Source organism: Macaca thibetana, chromosome 11 (assembly GCF_024542745.1).
Source record: "Macaca thibetana thibetana isolate TM-01 chromosome 11, ASM2454274v1, whole genome shotgun sequence".
Taxonomy (NCBI): Eukaryota; Metazoa; Chordata; class Mammalia; order Primates; family Cercopithecidae; genus Macaca; species Macaca thibetana.
In genome coordinates, this window is record NC_065588.1 from 77,462,446 (window position 1) to 77,485,963 (window position 23,518).

A 23,518-nucleotide genomic window follows, 5' to 3' on the forward strand; every position below is an offset into this window, starting at 1 on the left:
TCTTTAAGACTCACCTGCTTGAAAGCTTCCCCCACTGTTCTCAAAATAAAGGCCAAATATCTTATAAAAACACCCTTCATGATCTGACTGTCTCCCTGGCTTTTTCTGCTCAACCAACACTGAAATACTTGCTATTCCCCAAATACCTCATTCTATTTTACCCCTTCATGACTTGCTATATGCCCTTTTCTTCTGCCAAGAGCATCCTTCTTTACGTCACCATCGTAACAACTCTAACTTATCCTCCAGACACAACTCACACTTAATTTTTTCTATTAAGATTCTAAGTCCTCTCCCAGGCAGAATGAACTCTCTCTTCTATGCAAATACCATAACTTGTATATATTATACTTGTACTTATTATACTTTCACTTAAAATTTAAAATACAATCTAAATAAAATGAAATAAATTGTATTACAATTTAATACAGTAAGTGCTATAATTGAGATGCATCTAATGTGCTCTCCTGTTCATCTGAACCACTTCATATTCTTATGAGATGTAATATAGTGGTTTGAAAGAGCAAAGGTTCTGGATGCAGACAAATTAGGCTTTGGATCACACAAAACAATAACTAAATGTGCATTTATCACTTACTATCTATGAAGCACCATCCTGTTTTTATGTGTATTAACTCATTTAATTTTCATAATAATCCAATAAGATACATATTGACACACATTTGCAGATGAGAACACTGAAGAACAGAGGCCACTTGGAGTCATGGAACCATCAAATTGCAGAATCGAATTTGAACCCCAGTAACCTGTCCACAGAGTCAGCTATCTTAACCGCCACGCCATCTCTTAGCCAATTAATATTTCTGAAATTTTTCATCACTGAAGAATAAGGATAATAGTGCCTTCCTTATTTTAAGTGTAAAATAAAATAATGGTCTCCTACTTTTCTTTCTTTTCCTATGGTTCATTTATTTTTAGAAGTGGCATACATTTATTTGACTTCCTGGTTAATATATAAGGTCTTTACCTTCTTATTGTCACACATTTCAATCCTCAGCATTATAAAAGAACAAACGAACTGTGGCTTTTCTTTTCTTGTTATTCCCTAGTAATATCAGGTTGTACATCTTGGCCAGAGAAAAGTTAGCCTAGTTTAAATGAATGAGATAGAGAAGTTGAATTTGTTGCCATTCATTTCATTTCAATTGATTTTGTAATAACCATACAAAATAATTCTCTGGTTGAAAAATTTACCTTCAGAGCTACTGATTTACTATGGCACATAACAAGTACTTATTGATAAAACCAGAAGAAATAAATATGTGGCTTGCTAAGAATGAAAAATAAAATATAAGTCAAATAATGTGACAATATAAAATACTTAGTATTGCAGCACAGAAAATAAATCTTCCTTACACGATACTAGCAGGAAATGTGCACAGACTTCACACTGTTGTTAATTGTAAAATGTATATTGTTCCACTAAAATTCAGCATTCAAGAGAGTAAATAGGATGTAACCTCCTCAAATTTCAACCAAACAATGGGCTTATTATTCAGGAATCCACACTTGATTAAGTCTGTGAAAACTAAAACTACGTATTTGAGAAGCTAGTTGAAATTCTGGTCAGCAAATGCGAATACAGTATGGTGCCAACTCAATTATTTTTTTTTTAACATCTGCAAGCTGAACATGTATATCTTAGTTAACATAATTATTCTAAACAGAAATATGTTACAAATTCCAATCAGCTGCTTCAGAAGATTGATTACCTAACTATACATATTTAGCTTCATAAAATTAAGTTTCAAATTCAACATTAAATTTGAGTTGTTTTGAAAGCACAGCATACTGTGATTTTGCGTATGTGCAAGTGCAAATGTGTGTGTGCCTGTGTATCCTATTACTGCATATTTTCACATTTGGTGAAAATGTATGAAAATCTATGACACATTTAAGTAGTGTTTTATTCAGATTCCAGTAACACACGCTAGGCTGTTTAGATTTCAAATAATTTCATTACATTGAAACCAAAATTCGTTAATATTGAAACCTTTCATCTTCAAGCTTCTCTGAAATATAGGTCATAATCTCAGGAAAGAAATTTATTTGTGAATTGAATTTGGATTTACATAATCTCCTTCCTTACTGTGTTTTGAATTGAATTATTTCCAAAACCATTAAAAAGGTATAAATACCCCCCGACACACACACACACATACACACAAATATGATTGAATCATACAATTATTTATGCTGTTATTGAAAATGAGAGGGGCTTATATTACTCCCCATTAAACAATTTCACTTTTGCAAGACACCATAGTCTGTACATGCCAGTCACTTCCTAATAGTAATTGGATAGTAATTGGGGACCTACTGGAAAATATTGTAATTTTTCAGGTTATATGAATACCATTTAGATTAGATTGCTCTAGTGTTTCATCTAATTTTATACCATCTTTTACTCAGTTTGGAAGTTTATAGTTTGTATGCTTCTGAAGGTACACATATTCTCTCATACTGTTGTAGGAGATAAGTAGATAATAATATTAGTAAGTACAAAGAATATTTCAGTCACTCAGGGGCACGTAGCAAATAAGTGGGGAAGATGGAACTTAAACTCTATCTTCTGATTCCTAAGTCAGTATTCTTTTTTCTTCACATCTTCTTATGTCATCTTCACTATGTTGTACTATCTTCCTTGATATTATATTATTCAAAGCTCTCTTTTAGTAATTGTACTAGGGAAATGATGTTGAGGTCCTAAAATGTTTAAGTCCGAGGAGCACATGCAAGATAATAAGAAACTGAATTTTAGAATGAAGGCCATTATATCAGTTTCTTATAGTCCATTAATAAAAATGCATCATTCATTCATTGTTTTTCAATATTTTATTCAATAAGGAATGTGGGGAATTAAGTTTTATTTCTTGAAATTATTTTCCTCAGAAAAATTAAAAATCATTAGAAAACAGAAGACCGAATTTACATGATGACATGAAAACTCTGCTTTAAAACTCAATGTCGAGAACATTTGTTATTTTCAAAAAGAGTTTACAACATTCATTTGGCCAACATCATTGACTAGTACTCTAACCACAACCTGCCTTGCATTTTTAAGAACACCTTACTAGAGCTTTCCTTAATTCCTCAGTATTGTAAAATATCCTAACTGAAGCAAATACTGCATCACTAAATCATTTAGTTAATGGCAACTGAAACTTAACATTATATTAAAAATAATATAAACCTTACTAGTTAATAAAGTAATATTATAAAGTAAATGAATTTATATTGGCATACAAAATATATATATAGCCAACTAGTAATACTTTTCATAGTTTCCTGGATAATTGTATCTCACTGTAGTCATTTTATTGATAGAAAATAACACTGCTTTAAATTTAAAAGCAATACCTTCTTCTCAGTCCAAAGTGTTTTAATAGCTCACCATGTTACAAATGCAGTAGTCTACACCAATCTAAATATTATGCATATTTTATTTTACTTTTTTACTTTGAAGCCAAATCTGTGCTAGGAATAGATAAATACTCTAATTTTAGTTCAAAGAGAAGGATTTAAAATTTGAAGCCATTAACTGAGTAATTCAGGTTTTTAAAACTTTAGAAATCAACCAGTAGTACAGGAAACAATGGGAACAACACACATTCAACCAAAACCAAGGATTATTCTTGGCTCTCTATTTGCAAAAGCTCTGCAGGAAGAACAGCATTTAACCCTTTTTGGATATGTGCAGTTCTATTCGTTGATGAATAAGTTTGTCTCTTGAACATAACACAGGTGGAGCATTAAGAAAGGTACAGGCAATTCAGACAGGCAGCACAATCAGTAGTACCTGAGTGGTCTGAAAGTATGACTTGAGCCTGGCTGCTTGCCACATTGACCCGTTAGGGAATTACTAGAAAACTAGGGGGAAGGCAGTCTAGAATGTTTTTGACATGTATATAATAAAACAGAAGAAATACAAGTGCCCGAAAGCTCACATAATTAATTTAAATATGAACATTTCTCTGAACCAATGATTCCTTTTTACTGTGTGGAAATAAATACACTTCACGATTTTCATTTCAGGTCAGAGGCAGTGCAGCTTGTGTTACAACTCAAAAGAGTAATACTTTGAAAAAAAAAAAAAAGATGGTGCTGAAAATAAACATGTTCAGCAGCCATTGTGATTCAACTTACCCAGATGTGCTTTTCATGAGATGGAGAAGGACGGATGGAAAAGAAAAGCACACAAATGTTAATGGATACAGTTCAATCCAAAGAAAGCCATGGAATAAAACAAGAGCATTATTTCAGATGTGAGAAAGCTCAGATATGAGAAAGACATGGTGCCATTTTGTATTTCATCATGACACACATACTCACTGCGTCCAAAAGCATAGTCAGGCTGAGGGTAGTTCTAATAGTTGACCAATAAGTCTATGTCTTGAGTATGAGCCACTCTGAAACATGCATGACCACATTTTCCCAGCCTCAAGTACATCCCAGGAGGAAATCAAGGAATCTTGGTAAAGGACATTCTTTACCTCAGGCCACTTCCATGTTATTTTACCAGTAGAAACAATAACTTATTAATTGGCACTTGGATTTTTATTTTTATAAGCCACTGCTAAGGCCCAAGAAGAAAGAACAGCAGACATGTGAAGAGGCAGCAACTTGAAGTGAAGAAAGTCCTTCCTAGTTTGATGAACTGAAAACCTAGATTCTAGTTGTCATACACAATTTGGTCAAAATTATTAGCAGATTCTGGTCTTCAATTTACTCATCATAATCCCTAGCAATAGTAATGCGTAAAGTCCATTCCAGATCCACAATTTATTTTTCCAATCAATGCTGTAATAATAATTACTATTTTGGTAAATATGTATGGCTAGTAATCAGAACATGAGAAAGTGTAAAAGTGTTCTATTCCTCTTTTTCCGTGGCCACATTACTTTCTCCTCTATTTTACTGGCAAAATAAACATCAAGTTTGTGCCTATTGTGGCTTTTTCAGTAGTAGAAATATTTAATTATTTGAATAGGTGTTTATAAATGTTTTTTGGGAAAAGTCCATAAATTATATTGGTTCACCAATATTACCAGAAATCATCACTAAAACAACATTGATAGATATATTGCTTTTGAAGAACCCTTGCTCCCTGGATGTAGCAGAGGCATTGAGAAAATATGGAAGTTAAATAATTCAACAAAAATCCATGAGAATATTGTTTTAAAAATATATTACAAGCATAATAGCCTAATTATTAAAAAATAAAATTGTTACTACAACTCATAAAATATGTTCAATATAACAAAATAGAAAGCAGAAATTCCTATGTCAGAAATTAGGCAGGTTAGAGCATCTCCTTTTTTATTGAACAATTATAATAAAGAAAAGATTGATGTGCAATGGAACACCCTGCACATGCCTCCTCTCAAGGCATTCATTCAGAGAAACCACGTACTTTTTATTAAATTGGCACTTTGAAAAAAAATGCATATTTTTGGCCTTAACTCCACAGCATCTTAAAGCTCCTTAAATTTTCACATGAACAAAAACATAAATGTTCAGAAACACTGGCATTACACTGTCCCAAGAAATTTATCGTATTTTTCACATCATACACCCCACAGAAATGAAATTAAAACCAAAAGGATATAGTTTTTAGATGTTTAAAATGGTTTTCTTGTCAACATACCTGTGAATTCTATGATGGGTTCAGAAAAAATAGGCAATTTCTCAGCTTTCCAAGAAAATAGCCAAAAGCATTTGGAACTAGTTATCACCATGGACAACATAATCTTTCTGAGCCTACTAGCTATCTAGGAATCACTTTCCTATAAAACAAGCTGATTAAATTTGCAGGCAGTAAAACAGTAATATTTATCAGATGGTCCTTCATCATTTTTTAAAATAAAAAACTTAATCAGTATAAATACCTTAAAATATAAAATATAAGAGAAAATACGAAAATAAACAACACAAATTTAAACACAAGTTTAAAAATTTAACTGCTCAAAAAGCATTGCAAAAATTTCTATTATTTTGTTATGAATTTATTTATTTTTTATGAATTTATATAAATTATCTGATTTCTCATAGTTTTTATGAACTTTCTTCTCTTCCGTAGTAAATAAAGTTAAGAACAATTTCAAGCAGCTATATCACTTTAGAATGTTAAGAATTTCACCTCATGACTTTCAAACAAATGTGTTCTGCAAAAGACAAAAATCTATAGTTATAAATGACCCATATTTTGTGCTAATATATTATAAACTTCATATAGGAGGTAATATACATTTGCAGAGAAGTTTTTTTCTGATTAATTTTTCTTATTGTAAATATTGATGCATTCTTTCCTACAGATATTTATTTACAGTAGCATATGGCCTCATTATTTTTCTCTCCATTTCAGAAGTGTCAAGGCTATGTTAATAGTGAGAGAGATTCTGTCAAGAATAAATATTCTTCAGTTAAAGACCATTGTGAGTAATAGGCAAGTAAGTTTTAATTAACATGAAAAAAATAGGTTATGTTACCATCTAATGAATGAGATCAGATGCAATTATTGACATTATGTTTTCCTTGGCAACATCAGCATATATCCAGTCAGGAGAAGAAGAAATTACCAGCAAACATATGTCTTATATTTCAAAATGAGAGCCTTCAACTTTTCAGTTTCCTCACCTTGATCTTCCAGATCTCCTACAATTGAATGGACCTTCTCCTGTTATAAACTAGTCAATTCTGTTAAAAGAGTTTTACGTTTGGAAATATTGTCAATTGATTGGTTATTAACACCAAATTGAGAAGTTAATGGCTGGTAACTGAAATGGAAAAAAACTGAATCAAATGAGAATGTTTAAATGCTGGTGGGGAAAAAAAAAAACAATTCAGGGGGGCAAAAAATGACTAAGAAAATGGAAAGGGATGACTTGCCTAGAGACACATGGGGCAAGTGTTAGTATATATTTGGCATCAAGCAATTCAGGGCACTTGGATGGTTTCTCTTTCTGTGTCTCTCTGTCTCCTTAAGCTAGAATGTAAACTCATCAGCAGAAGATACAAGTTTGAGGAGGGTGGAGGTCTCTAACAAGAGTTGCAGAGAGTAGAACAACATTAATGAAATAAAACTCTTGGGATTACTAGGCAGTGCTGAATTTCACGATAAAACTATTTCTAATTTCCCTGCTGTAATTTTCTCCAACAGCACAGATGTGCCAAAATGTACACATGGAGAAAAAAAATCTCGTTGTTGGGTGTGGTTGTTATATGTAGATGTGACCAAATGAAAGCGGAGTGAAGACATTTAACAAATTTTGAGGGTGCTGAAATTACCAACATGATCTAAGCCAAACAAGGAGAGAGGGGAAAACAGAAAGGGGATAGTGCACTGGTAAAGGATAGAGGTTAAATATAGATGATAGAAGAAAAAGTTCATAAAGCAAGATCAAAGGTGGGAAGACTGTGATTAGCAAGAAATGAGATGCTTGAATTGGTAAGTTTGAAAGAAGCATGATTTGTGGTGATGACAAGATTCAGAATAGTACCATGAAGAGTGTCTGACTTGGGGTAGTGAACAACACTGGAAGCAATAAAGTTATAAAACCAAAAGGTTAGTTTGTGAATGGGTGATCTATGTGGATATCAGAGCATACCAGGGTGATGTCAAGAACTGCTTAAAATTCCTGCTTAAAGACAGATGATGGGACTTTACAGACAAATATTTAAGCATGTTTCTAGTGATCCTTCTAAATGAAAGAAATGGTTCAGAAGTTTAAGTGTGGTTCACCATCACATTAAAAATAACTTTTCTTTAAGTTAATATTGACTTCAAATAACTAAAGCATTTGAGACTACTTAAAGGAGTTTAAGAAATCTTTATCGCTCTAAGAATTTTGTTATTCATCTGCCTAGCAAACCCAATACAGTTAAGCCTCAAATTAAAATTTCAATTATGGAGAATCTGAACTAAAGATATTTAATTTCATGCTTGCATATGTGTGTACAAAAATATACTTAATACACACACACACTTCATATATATATGAAGTCTTTTTGTATTGAACTTTTTATCTGTAAAATCCCGGCAAGAGAGAGATTATACATAATTACTGCCCTTCTTAGAAGTGTGGAGACAAGAGACACTCGGTTCATGAATGGCTCATTGGAAATAACTATGGGAAGAAACTAAATTTCCAAAGATCTTATAAAAAATACTATACAAAGCTTATATAGGATTTTATATTAGCAGGAACAAATGTGGAAAATTCTAGATTAAGATGTCAGCATTATATTTAAATGTACTTTAATTTGATTGTTTTCATTTAAAAAGCCATAATTTTCTTGCTATTAGACTCTCTCTTGTAAGTTTTACTTGAATGAATAATTCAGATTGATTCAAGCACACATTTAAATTCTTTACATGGCTTATTTATTAGGGAACATTAGTATGATTATATGTTATATCAAACACTGGAATATTATGTGTGGTGAATTATATCAGAAAATATCAATTTTATAAAGCATCTACATCTTCTGTTTTGAAATCCTCCCCATCCCCACTCTTTAAAAGCATGTTTGGTTTGAATACATTTGTTGCTCATTTTGAAGGATAGGGTAGGGGCAGATAAGAAACTAATTATTCTCTAGAGGAAAAAAAATGTGCTACCCTTTCCAGAGTACAAAGAAACTGGGGAATTCTTCATTCACTCCCTATTTGGACCATTAAAAGTTATATAGGATATTCTAGGTGCAGTTGAGATTGGACTACATATTCTTTAAATCAAAGCCCTATTCTTAGATACTAAATAATTCCAAGGAAAACTGGGCTCTGGAGATCTACATTTTTGTATAACACAGTGCCTGGAAAGCTATATTCCTTGATGCATAGAAGAAAATAGCAGTTTTTACATTAAAAGCTTTGTGAAAAATATTAGAGATAGTGGATGTAAAATGCATAGAACAGTGCATTGCTTAGCACATTATAACTAATCAATGTGATTATGTAGATATTACATATAAAATGGATAACATCATTAGCATGCAAAAGATGAGGAAAACATGAAGCAGAATATATGCACAGAAGGAGATAAAAGTAATCAGGAACCAAAAAAAAAATAGATAATAGGCATATCAAGACCATGAAGTGCAAGATGGGAAGATGGGAAACAGAGAGATAAAGCTGGTGAGGTACACAGGGAGCAGATAATGTAGGGATTTATGGACTACATAAAGCCATTTGAAATTAATTCTAGGGCTGTGAGGGAGTGATTGAGGGGTTTTAGGCAGCTAAAAAAATAAGATTTAGATAGGTCTCTTTAGCTGAAGCGTGAATAATGGATTACAGGAAGGCAAGACTAGACTAGAAGTAGAAAGACTATTGTAGTATGATGGCTTGAGCTGGAGAGAAGAAAATCAACAGATTTGAGAGGTTTATAAAAATGCAATTAACTAGATTTGGTAATAGTACATGGACGTGTGCAGAGGAAGAATTACGACAAGGAAGAACAGGAGCAAAGAGGAAGCCCAGGTTTCAGGTTTGGTCATCCGGGTAGAAATCACTGCCCTAACTCCTATTATATTTTTTCAGGTTTTCTTCTTTATCCTAGAGTTCTTTCTTTGTCCAGCTTCTGTATATCCATTCAATTATTTGGGAAATGCATTTTAAATACTTATAATATGCCAGCGTCTATATGTTAAAAATTCAAAGATCCTCCTCTGTTCAGTTCTCCTCTGAATTTTATAGGGGATCACAGAATCTCAGGGCAGGGACAATTTAAAAAGCATGTAGTACAAATTCTCAGCCAAAAGGTGAATCCTCCATAATCCTATTATGTACATATGCCTGTCAGGTCTATATTAGACATAATTACAGTGAACAACTCCCTTTCCAGGTGGTCAATTTTTTCTTCCTACCTTTGTGATTATTAATAATTCTCTTACAGTCAGCTCAATTTATCTGTAGTAACCCCTGACTTCTGGCCCAAGGTCTTATCACAAGGCCATAAAGAACACGTTTGGTTGTTCATTCTCTTGGCAGCGTCTATATCTTTGTTCTGTATACACCACATATTCCTATTTCTACCAGTCTTTGAAGACATGGCTTTGTGTCATCTCACTAGGATGGTCATGTTCCTCTGAACATATGCTGGTTTTAATACATCTACTTTAAGTATATTTTCCAGAAATGAACACAATACCCAGCTATAATCTGGCAAATGCATAGAATTTTGACCCTGTTACTGCTTTTATGGATATTGAAAAACATTAAATTATTTGTCAGGCATTGCTCATTTGCCTACCTCGTAGAAACTTTTTTCGTAGGAGCCACAGGTAAATTATATATGTTCCCCTATAGAAGAAATCAAGTATAGTCCTGAAGTTGGCTGCAGGAGTATAGAAATTCCCATATAAAATTTCATCTTGTCAGATTTGGATGCCTCTGTAAAAATCATCCTTAAGCATATTCTTTATCTAAAAACTGAGCTATGCCTTCTAGCTTTGCACTTTGCCAAACCTGATGTTCTTACTTAAATCATGTGTGAAAGTGCTGGGTTATGCCACCTTCTTTTTCACTTAGTCCTCATCAATTCATTTGTGAAGCCCCTTTGGTTATTTGTCTTTAGCTGGGAGAATGTCTTGTAAATAAGAATATTAGGGTGCCTTTGGGTTTCTGACACTTTTCTCATTCTCTACAAAGACTTTAAAAAGTGATCATGAGCCCTGAAATACTTAAATGCAATAATTAGTTTTCATGTCCATCTCTCTACAAGTTCTTTGAAGAACAGAACTAGGTAATTCAAATATCAGTAATTTAAAACATTTCTTGGGACATACTGAGGAAAAGAATGAAAAATTATCATTTTCATGTTCTACTAATATTAATCCAGGATTTATATCAATTAAGATAAATGATATGAATTTATTTAGAAAACGACATTATCTTCTAGTGTATGTAACTATCTTGATTTTAATTTTCGTTTACTAATTTTTATTTTACTCTTTCCAGATCAAAAATGTTTCTCCTGGCAGAAGTGATGGAGACAGCAGAGGGCTTCTGCTCTACTCTTTGTGATATATTAACATTGCACTGCTGGCTCAAAACAGCAACTCTATTCCTTTTGTGCTGTTTTCCTTCCTCTAAATAGATCAATATATCTAAATATATCTAAAAGAGAGCACTTTGGTTTCCCTTAGCTTTCTTTTTACTAACAAATTTCAGTGCATTTTGACCCTTATGCTTTGGATATTATTATTACTTACGTTCAGGGAATTCTTATAATTGTCCTTGGTTGGAGCTAGGCAGGGCTATGCATGATCACATGGCAAAGCCAACAGCAGCTCTATTTTAGTGAAAACAGAGGAGACAGGCTTCTGGAGTTCCAAGTAGGAAACTGGGACACATTTTCCCAGAGAAATTTTGAAAGCATTGGGTTTAGGTTCTAAAATGTTGTATATTATTATATTTGTTGAATTAGTTGCCCAGGAATTTTCCCACAGTAATTGTGTCTGTACTAAATAAACCCCCGACTGAAATAAACAAACGGATCCAAGCACAAATACCTGTTCCAAACTAGGCCTTAAAAGGATTTCATCTAAGGACTTTATTTTTGGAATGGGATGAAGGAGAATATATGTGTTTGTGACAAGGCTGGAAAAATCTCTCATGATATCTTATTGTCAAAGTTTTGGGAATATCTTGACTCTATTGCCTCTAGAATCTGTTGTTTCTGTAATCTGTGAGATCATCTAATATCATGCAGGTGAATCCTTCTTTTTGCTTTATCTACCCAGAGACAGCTCCTACTGCATGCCTACAAAACAAATTTTTGTGGGGGAAGCACAGACTTTTACTTTCTGTGTATATAGAATACTTAGATGGGAGTACGTACTCAGAGCTTCTAACACATCTTACAAATTAAGTTCTGGAATACAGTTCATTTGTAAGTTTAATTTGGCATATAGGCACTTAACAAAGATGTATTAAATGAAAGAATGTTGTGAGTTTCTGTGATACCTTTACATATAAATATTTTCCATGACATATATTTTGCTTACAGATATGTACACTCTGAACCTGCCAAACGCCAAAGATTAAAAGTGCAGTCTCAAAACACATTAACGATTACACACTGAGGAGACCCTCAGGATTGTGATGGGAATAAATTAAGTAAATCTATAGAGCTTCACTTTTATGTCTTTGATATTCTAACATAAAGATTTATTGGTAGTGATTAAGTGTGACTGCTTTGCTCCAAGGATAAACTGCTTCTCGGGAGAGGATGCTGCTGATAGCTGAATCGGGGTGTTAATTTCATTTTAATGATATCAAAAAATTAATTCACATAGGAAATCTATTTTCCTTTAGCAGTCTTATCCATTCAGAATACATATAAAAGTCTAACATATAATAATATACTATCTATATTGTAACTAAAGATTGAAAACGATGTTCGTATATTAACATTCATATGATATCTTTCAACTTAAGTTACAAAAATAGAGAAAATTTCAGCATGGATATATCCTGTACCAAAAAAATTATATAATGTTAAGAGGCAAGAGAAAACATTAGCAGATAAAGAATTAAGCTAAATATTTCACCATGTATATTGCTGGAGATAAATAACTATTCAGTGGATATTCTGTCAATTTTAATATGTTCACTGCCTGTTCAGAACTGTCTTGAGAATTAGAGAGGTGAATTACTATTGAAACAGACATCCTCATCTTTAATCCCAGCAGTCTGTGTAAGACTAAGCTTCTTGGAATCAAAGTTGAGTGTAGAAATGTGAATCCCCTAGAGTAACAGATGTCAAATAGTTCAGCCTAACAAGTCTTCAGTTTGCTAAGTATAAAGTAGAAAAATGAAACACAACATTTGAATAGACACATACTTATGGCATTTCTGAACACCAAAGATAAAGCAAAAGTAAATTTAAAAAACTGTCAGAGAGAGAGGAAAAAGAAATCCTACATGCTATATACAAAAGAATGGCAATCAATTGATCATTAGCCATAACTAGAAGCAAGAAGAGCCATAACTTCAAAGTTCTGAGGACAAATTATTTTTAACCAATAGTTCTATATTTTGGGAAATTATCAACTCATGTTAGGTGTAAAATATATTTTCAGGTCTCTAATGACTCAAGGAATTTGCCACTTGCCCTATCATCACATTTCTAGAGATGCTGACATGTGAAACTGGAAACTAAATATATTCCAGGGGAGAAAAGTAAGAAATATAATGAGATATATAATAAAAATATAATTAACACTGATGATTCAAAACTTGCTTAAGCAAGAATGTTGATGACATTAAATTTTATTAATTCCCTTGTAAGCTCTTAGTTCTTGATGCTAAAGTAACAGATTTATGAAATTATAATAACGTAAATGTTATTTTTAATATCATGTGGTGCTTATACCTGTGCAACTTGAAAGTCTGTGATTAACCAGGTCTTTCTGTGTTAGGTGGATTTAACTATTTGGGGTTTCCAGTTATGCTTTTTTTTTCCCCACTATTTACCTAAGCCAGCCCTTTATTGGAAATACGGCTGACAGTTTGATTTTTAATTGACAGTTTTGTCAGTCAACAAATAAATTCTGAACTTAGGCAAAGAAGAGAGTTTCTATTTATTGTGCCCTAAAATACCCAAATATAGTCTCTAAGTACAATTTGTTGAGTTGGACCTCATTCAGAAACACAGGTTTTTTTGGGGGGGCTGGCACATGTAGGTTTTAAGTCTTAAGGGACCATCTATCATTCCATACAGTGTGATTGTAGCTCACTGTAACCTCGAATTCATGGGCTCAAGCAATCCTCCTGTCTCAGCCTTAGGACATGCACATGCCATCATGCCTGTCTCATGTATTTTTATTTTTTTGTAGAAATGGGGTCTCACCCTGTTGCCCAGGCTGAGTCTCAAACACCTAGGCTTGAGCAATTCTCCCACCTCAGCCTCCCAAAGTCCTGGGATTACAGGCATGAGTCACCATTACTGGCCTGTGTGGTTGGCTTTAATCAGCCTTCCTGAATAAGAAGCTTTTAGGTTAAAACATAGGCTGGAGAGCTAAGAATGGAAAATACGTTCTTAAATATGAGGGTGAAAGGTATAAAAGAAAAGGAGTGAAATTTTCAGGTCTGGTTGTTCTAAACGTAACAGTAAAAGAGAAGATGTTTTTGTTAAATAAAAAAGGAGCCTGGAGTTCAAAGAAATCCAACAGAGAGTGATGGATAAGATCTCAGAGAGTCATGGCATCCCCACAGGAAGTCCACATTGAATAAACTATGAAGAATTATAATGTTAATACTGAGACTATATATTGAGAATAAGTGACTCACCCTTAAATGTCAGGAGCCTACAGAGAAACTGCTCAGTTTTTAAAGGGGGAAAACCAAGAAAATGACTGTGAAGCATTCAAAGAATTACTAGCTGAGTTTTAGTTTGACACAATTATTATAGGTTAACTATACTCTACATAAACCTGCTGGAGAAATTTATGGAATTGATGATTTAAAGAAAAGTACAGCAAAGATGGGGCAAAGTAAAGGCAAACTAGGCAGACCAACAATAGATTGACTTTAGGCCGAAGTTACATGTTACTCTGATGAAACAACAGCAATTGTTTAATAATACCCAGGAAGGTAACGATGGATAAGACAAGATTTTCATGACTAGTGGGTGGTTTAGTAGATTCAATGTTGTTGATTTCCTATTTCTCATAATAAGACAATAGAGAGAAATATAAGCAAAACTAATGCCCGGACCAGAAAGCAAAGAAAAAGGAGAATTAAAGTAGGAACACAAATCTTGTTAAGTTGTTGTAACCTATGTGTGTTAAATTTACTGGATGGTAAGTGTGCCTCAAATTAAACCTTTGTTTAGGACTGCCAAGTTACAAATTTCTGAACTTTGCAAGAATTTGGAATGTCTTAAATGCTACTCTCTGAAAGTAACTCCCCCATATGGCTTTTTAAAAAATGTACCATAATTAACTCCTCTAGAGATTTCTCCCAATTAAATTTAAAGTTACAGACTGTCAATTCTAAATAGCTGCTATCCTAGCAAATTTGAAAATAAGATATTGTCTAGTTCTGGCTATCCTCACAAAGACTACTGAATCTCTGCTATGAATTATGGGATAGTGAGCATAGCTGTGTTAAGTACTAAGCCCTGGAAATACCATTTTGCTGGTCCAGTGGATAGAATTTAGAAACAACTGATAGGATAACACAGGTTGCAACTGTGTACATACAATCTATAGTGTTCAACATTATGAAAAATGTTGCTTCGTTTATTGTTTTTATTTATTTCTTAAATGTACTTAAAATTATTTTTCATCTTGATAGAAGACTAGCAGACATGAAATTTGAACACAGAAAAGAGCATAATGCATCAAAGTGCACTGAAAGAGGATATGGTTTCTTTAAAAAGAAATAAAATTGGAATTGTTTAAATGAAATTTTAAACACTTGGAAAAATTCAAGAATAGGCTGTCAACATTTAATAATATTAATAATTAACAACATAAAATTCAATACAAAAAAGTTTGAAACCACGTAATTTAAAAGTAAATTGTCTATGTCTAATAAAACTCATTATGTGAAGACAATTTACTCTCTGGTAATCCAGAAATCAAGCCACAGTGCCATGAAAGTTCCGAATAGGTGTTAACAATTATTCATATAAGTCTTTGAACACTGGTTGCGTATCTATGCTCATAGGGTTATTGCTATGGAATAATCAATAATAAGGGAAATACTTTTGTGCTTTCATTAATTATCTCTGACTTGCCTTGTTAAATCCATTTGAACCTAAATACCATTAATCCATGGGGAACAACTGTACTAAGAAATGTTAGCCATTTTTGCCTTATAGAATGTTCCTAATATTCTTCTTAATATTAAAACAAGTATTCTACATAATACATTTTACAGTTACATTTTGCCAATACATGTTGCAAAATAAAACCCAAAGTCAAGCATGGTAAGATATTTAAGGGAAGAACTAGTATTTGTTTCTGACTGTGAGGGTACTTAGTAGTTGAGAAATGAGTCTATAAAATTATTATCAAATCAACCCAACAGTGTATAAGGTTAATAATAGCTAAACTTTAAATATGTTATTTTAAATTAAAATGTTTATCTTTAGTAGCTATTTAAAAAAATATTCCAGTTGGTTCCATCAACAACTAATAAAGTATGCAGTGCACTGCCTCGGTATCAGACTTATATGCAATTGTGAAAGCTGTTCAGATTGCCATTCTTAAGTTAAGTATTTCTCTGGGAGAAATGAGAATTAACTTTTAAGGGAAATAAACTGTTTCCATTAGTCAGGCTGGGTTTTGATCATTTATATATTTTTAGACTTGAAATCAACTGCCAACATTTTAAAAAAATTAACAGAGGAAAGTATTTTTTAGAAGAATGTTTTTCTCAATAAATAGTTATGAAATAGAGTATATCACTAACTGGTAGGACTAAACAAAATTAAGACATTTGAAACAGATTATGATAATATTTAAATATATTTTTGAGTGATCAGTAACTAAAGAATAAATATACATTATTGATTATGGCTGAGCATTTGATTGTATTGTAGAAATAATGATGTTCTCAAGGTCATTTTTTCTGGACAATGTTCCTACTGAACTGGGATATATGTACATAATTTTTAGTAACTAACAAACTAATAAACAATTAGGTTAGTGAGTTGTTTGGCAACTTGTAAGTATATAGTTCCCCATTATTAGTAAACATTTACAAAGCAAGTGAGAAAGCAAAATATGAAGTCAATTGATTAGCCCGTATAGTATAGTCCTAAGAGCCTATCTGTTACAAAATGATTATGAAAGCAGTGAATATTCTTTCATAGGAAAGAAGGAAAATGTGAAAACTAAAAACACAATGTAAGAAATATTTGAGAAGAAGGAAAAGTAATAATCAACCAATAGATTCTGGAATAAAGAGAAATTGATTTACATTTAAAGAACATGTCCTAAAGGTGCCATTTTGTCAATGAAAATGTTACTATGTATTTTTAAAATGTTATTTCGGGACCTACTTGCTTTCCAACAGCTGCTGCAACTCAAAATTTGCCAATGTTGCAAGTCATTTAAATGTTCCATATTATATATGAATGAAAAGATACACTATCAATTTCCTGACAGATGCAAAACAATCTGCTCTGAGTCTAAAATAAGTTTATATTCAATCAGTCAGAGAAATGTTTCTCCTTTACTCCATTTCAAAGAGTAGATACTTATAATTGCCACGAGAGAAAACAAAGGTAGATGGTATAATCTCATTTTATCATACCAATCAGGTATTAATTTTTACCATCAATAGGGTTTTGCATTACTTTTAAGGATTTTGAAACACATCCATGGATGGTTACATTGAAGAAACTGCTTATTTCCACCACAGGCCAAATACTGTTATGCTCTTTTCAACAGTAGCTCACAACCAGGAAACATAAGCCCTGAGGGTTTTAGGTAATATCTGGAAAATACTGGCTTCAATATAGTTCTTTTGTTTCCAACCACTCTCTTTTTAATTCCCTATAAATAACAATAAAGAATTAGTAAAAGTTAGAAAAAGGGGGGGAAAAATCCCCAAACCTACTTTTTCTTCAGTCTTCGATCCTTCTCAGCTTGAGTTCCGAGTTTGCCTAACCCCAGGGACTCCTGAGCTGCAGCTTCAGTCTCCATAAAGCCTCCTGTGAAGAGAAGTAACTAAGTATTCAGATTATGTTGCATAGGTTGTGTCAATTCTGAAGTCAGGTTGTTAAACGTTTAGTTGAGCAACTGTTTAGTATCACATTTTAAAATGCTCCTTATATTACTAACCTAACATGCATAAAATGGCTTGGGTACATACATAAACATACACTGAGAAAATGAAAACAAACAGTACCTACGGGGATACAATTTGTTGCACCCAGTGGCAACATAATGAATGTGGCCTGTACACTGACAGACACTTGAATATACTGTCCCCAAGTCTTAAGGTCTGTTTTTATACTTTTCCTATGGAAAATAAGTGCAAATATCTACACAGTGTGTGATATTTGTTTATTTTTTCAACACGTGAAGTATTTGCAATATTTCACATATAATGGGGTAAATGATAGTCATTGGGTAGGAACTCAAGTATATGTTTTCCGCTACAAGTTGACACAATGGAGAGGATTTTGCTGACTTTTAAGAGCTCTTCATAGACTGGAAATTTGTTCTGCTCTACTGGCTGACTCCAATATCCTCTTACTTCCATAACTTGATGTGTTCTGGGAAGGTTCTTGTGTTGTTTTTTAAACTTCATAATATTTTTTGAAAAAATTCTAAATTTCTTCAAAAGAGCTTGATAGGCCGGGCGCGGTGGCTCAAGCCTGTAATCCCAGCACTTTGGGAGGCCGAGACGGGCGGATCACGAGGTCAGGAGATCGAGACCATCCTGGCTAACACGGTGAAACCCCGTCTCTACTAAAAAATACAAAAAACTAGCCAGGCGAGGTGGCGGGTGCCTGTAGTCCCAGCTACTCGGGAGGCTGAGGCAGGAGAATGGCGTAAACCCGGGAGGCGGAGCTTGCAGTGAGCTGAGATCCGGCCACTGCACTCCAGCCTGGACCACAAAGCGAGACTCCGTCTCAAAAAAAAAAAAAAAAAAAAAAAAAGAGCTTGATAAAAATAGCTATTACCCAGTAGGTCATAAACTCTCATTTAGTGTCAATATATAATACATATACCTCATATAACTTTGTAATAAAAAGAGGAAGAAAGAAAAGTATGATGTATTTTAAACACATATCACAGGATTTCTAAATTTACAAAATTAATTCATAAATTATCTATCCTAATTGAAAAATAAGGACTTACTCCCTATGTGCTGAAGTCAAGCTAAATGAAAATGCTCACTATTTTTAAATGGGTTAAGGTATATAATTTTTTTTATAAAAGAAATTTAAACTCCAGTTAAGGTCAAGACCAGGTAGAAAGATTTAAGCTAATACAAACTCTTACAAAGACTATGCAAGAAATTTCATCACTATATCAGTAAGTAAGACTATCGAAGACAACTTTTGCTCTTCTCTCATTGTAGTGAGCACTTCCTTACTTAACATTTGCAGGACTTGACCAAGATATGGTTTCTCTTTAGCAGAGTAAAATATCTTACCAAGGCGCCAGAAGCAAATTTTGATGTTACTGTTTTTAATAACTTATTTTACCAAATAATTTATAGTACTGGATAATATTAACTTTGGAACATTGATATAAATAAATGAATCTCATTCCTGATAACCTTCTTACTGAATGGTATAATTTTTTAAAAGTATCCCTTAATTAAGAACACGTTTATTGCTGTCTAGATCTAATTCAGAGATGTGGAGTTTGAGGGCCAAAATTTGTTTTACTTATTATGTACATGTTTAATGAATATAGGTACTTAAATCTTTTTTTATTATGAAAGATTTCTCTTCTTGGTATGGATTAGGAAAGTTTTCCACTGGTGACTAAAGTAGTCTTGGTAAACACTTTCAAATGGGAAAGTTTCCATTATGTACAGTGAGTGAATATTTTCATTTTATTTGTCTCATCTGTATATTTCCCTTACTGTATATCAATAAATTATTATTCAGAGTTTTCAAATAATAATAAAAGTGTTCTCTTGAAATGTAAATGAAAATGAATGAGTCATTTAAAAGTTATAACATTCTTGAATGGTCCATATGGGGACATAGAGATTGATGAGGCAGACATTTTCAATAAACAGTGAAACATTTTCAGCCACCAGGTGGTTGGATGAATCAGGCTTTTATTCCTCTGAGAAATACAAGAACATTTAAATTATGATTTAAATTTATTCATACACCCAAAATTTTAATAGAAAAAAAACACATTTTTAAATAATAAAACTTGAAATAAAAGCAAAGAAAAATGTAGGAATATTTTGTGAGTTAAATCTAGATATTTTATTTTCTCGTAAATAAACATAAAAAGCATGAAGAACTGAGAAATACTGGGAGTATTTCAAAATCTAGTGTCTTGTTTTCAAAGCATTTGATAGATTACTGGAACTACATCCTGCGCAAAAATGCCAAATACAAATGAGACGTAAGGCCATTGTAAGTAAAGTTATTTTTAAGCATCACATTCAGGACAGTGTACTTAACCAGGAGAAAAGTCCCAGCAAGTGCATATTTTCAGCCCAATTAAAACACTTCTGAAGGAGGACATTTTTTCATAGAATTGACCTAGCTGCCTCACTCATCTCATGTTTATCTTTCCACATACTTTATCAACTAACCGGTAAGGGTGACCTTAGCAAAACCAGTTTGCTAAATCTTTTACTCTATGGATGATTATCTGAATCCAGTGAGAGTCTGTCTCATTCTTATCCAGGCATCAGTGGGCTCATATGGCTATGTGAACTTCAGAAATATCTATTTATCTATACCAATATTTTATTCACTTACTACATGTGACTATTAAGCTCTTGAAATATGCCTAATCCAAGTGATATACTATAAGTGTAAAATACACACCAGGTTTTGAAAATGTAGTAGAAAAAATACATGTAATTAACAAATTTTAAGTGATCATGTGTTGAAATGAGAATATTGTTTCCATATCGGGTTAAATAAAATGTAGGATTAAAATTAATCCCACCTATCCCTTTTGACTTTTCTTAATGTAGTTACCAGAAAATTTAAAATTACATATGTGGTTCACATTTGTGGCTTATATTATATTAATGTTGGCCAGCACTATATACCAGAGTTTCTACCTGGATACAGCACATCCATAGAAGGAATGTAAATGTCTGTGTATGTTGAAGGAGGGTGCATTTTTGGGGGTACTATGATTGGCACACACTGGACAGGGGACAAGGATTCTAAACCTCCTTCATTAAGAAGAGGATCTGTAGCTTCTTTTTTCTTTTTTTTTTCTTTTTGCAGAGTCTCAGTCTGTCCCAGGCTGGGGTGCAAAGGCACCATCAGAGCTCACTGCAGCCTCAAACTCCTGGACTCAACCCATCCTCCTCCCGAGTCCCTGGGACTATAGATGTGTGCTACCATGCCTAGCTAGTTTTTCCACTTTTTGTAGAGATGAGGTCTTGCTATGTTGCCTAGGCACGTCTTGAACTGCTGGCCTCAAGGGATCCTTTGACTTCCCTCCCAAAGCATTGGGATTACAGATGTGAGCCACCATGCCTGGCCTAGCTTGTCATTCTCAAAATGACGAGTGCCTCAGAGGAGAAACAGAGAGAAACTGGTGTGTGGAAGCTAGGGGTTACTCATTCTTCAGGAGGTCTATTAGGAAACTATGTGGAAAGAACACAATGAACTCCACCCCTTTCATGGCCTGAAGTGCTTGGGCTTGAAGGTTTGAGTTCCATGATTCAGTGGACTACTTACATAATAAATTGTTTATCACCTTGTCAGGGTCCACCTAGTGCTTGCGTGTGAGCAAGGCAGCATCCCTGCCCTCAAATAAGTTTTCTTGGCTATGACTCAGGCACCTTTACTTCTGTGAGGCCTTTGAGGACTTGGATTTGTTGAGGGCAAGACCACTCCTAGTGTGTGACAGGCACAGTCAAGGATTTTTTTTTTTTGCCAGCCCCTCTTCCTATATAAACAGTTTTGAACCACTAAAAAATCAGTGGGACAACAATCTACTGATTCAATCTCATACAATACCATTCTTGCCAGTGGGAGCGAGGGATCCAATTGCCAGACCACCCTCTTGAAAACAGGGTCAGATCACTGGTTCAGGATGACTCCACAGATGCGAGTCACTAGGCTCCCTAAGGCATCTGGTTGAGTGCATGCATGGGGTAGAGTGTCAATGAAAACCCTGAAGGCGAGAAACAGGGACCCAGGCCCCTGCTGTTTGGTTGGATCAGGCAGCATGTCCAGATGGCACTACTTCCCTGCTGGTCCCAGTGTCTGAATAGTAACTAAAAACATTTCGATGCTTCCAGTGATTAGACCCCAGGTCCAATTCTTGGCTGGGGGTGCCTTGCCCAGATGGCACTGCCAGCCCCGAACTATCCCAGACATTACAGGGGTTCTTAAAATTTTTCGAGGAAGATGCTACAAAATGTAGGGCTCGTGAAGGCTCAGGGCTGCAGAGCTCAGAAAGGAGACTCACATGCCCAGATCTATAGATGGAACTAGTTGGAGATATCTATTCATTTGGATTGTGAAGGTGTGAAAGTTGTTAGAATCAAAGTGGAGTCACTATTGTTAAGAAAATCCCGGCACATAGAGCCAGCGAAGGCCATAAACAGAGAGTTCTCATGCTCCCGTGCATGATAGCAACAACAACAACAACCACAACAACAACAACAAAGGACCCTACGGAAGCCACAACCTTGCACAAAGGCCATTGCAATCCTACGCAAAAAATATTTTTATAGGGATATCTATCTGGCAATTGCCTGTCCAACCTCTGACTGGTGGCACCCTTGTTATTAATTTGAGTAGCCAAAGATAATTGTGTCAAAAAATTATACAATCTTAATTTTTTGCCTTTAAAAATCTTTGTCTTCCTTTCCTTCCCTGAATGTACACAGTTTATAGTTTACTATGACATACATATTCTTATCGCAATGCTCTATTCCTAAATAAACATCTTTTCTTTTAGAGAGCATCTCTATCTGTTATTTAGGCCAACAAAGACAAATATCTCCACATTTCCCAGTCCTTAAATTCCATTCAAAATAACTTATTTCATATTGGCCCTTGAGATACAAGTCCGTAAAAATTGCTTGAAAACCCATATTGCAAAGCATCTGTCCCTCCATTTGTCCAGCAGAGGTCTCTATCATTGTGTGAAAAAGAGAGCTCTAACTCTACTACAATCTGCTGATGATAGCTGGCTTCCTCTTTCTTTCATTAGACCTGTCTTCATCCTTAATCAAAAGCACGTGGTTTGTATTTAAACACATTTGAATGTATAAATTGTTACTTAATTGTTCAACATCTGTTAGTCTGTTACCTATCTGGAGACTGTATTTAGACACAGTGACTGGCTCATAAAGGGTATGTAATAAATACAATCATAATTGGAGCGAAATACTACTTTATTTAAAGAAAGACCCTTTCACTATGCACAACATGAGTCATTTCTAATTGATACTTTGTGGAATTTACATTGTAACTATTGGTTCCTTAACATCAAGCAACAATCTAAATTTTGGCCTAAAAGCCAGCAGGGACATCCAAATTTTAGATGTAGAAAAATACAGTCATGTGCCCCATAAAGACCTTTCTGTTAATGACGGGCTGCATTTATGACAGTGTTTCCATAAAATTATAAGAGCATATTTTTACTATACCTTTAATGTTTAGGTACACAAATACTTAACCATTGTGTTACGATTGCCTACGGTGTTCAGTACAGTCATATATTGTAGAGTTTTTATAGCAACAGGCTATACTTATAGTCTAGGTGTGTAGGTGGCTATCCCATACAGCCTGGGTACATAGTAGGTTATATTATTTAGGTTTGTACAACAAAATCTCCTAAGGGATGCATCTTT

General features: G+C 33.9%; 1 protein-coding gene across 22 annotated transcripts in view; it reads right to left on the reverse strand.

Moving 5' to 3' along the window:
• The window catches only part of PPFIA2 (PTPRF interacting protein alpha 2), a 504,804-nt gene that overhangs the window by 49,753 nt on the left and 431,533 nt on the right, over positions 1–23,518 (reverse strand). For all 22 annotated transcript variants that reach the window (XM_050749219.1, XM_050749217.1, XM_050749222.1 and 19 more), the window contains one exon: positions 17,600–17,693. In XM_050749219.1, the coding sequence (XP_050605176.1) occupies positions 17,600–17,693 (94 nt within the window). The remainder of the gene's footprint in view (positions 1–17,599; positions 17,694–23,518) is intronic.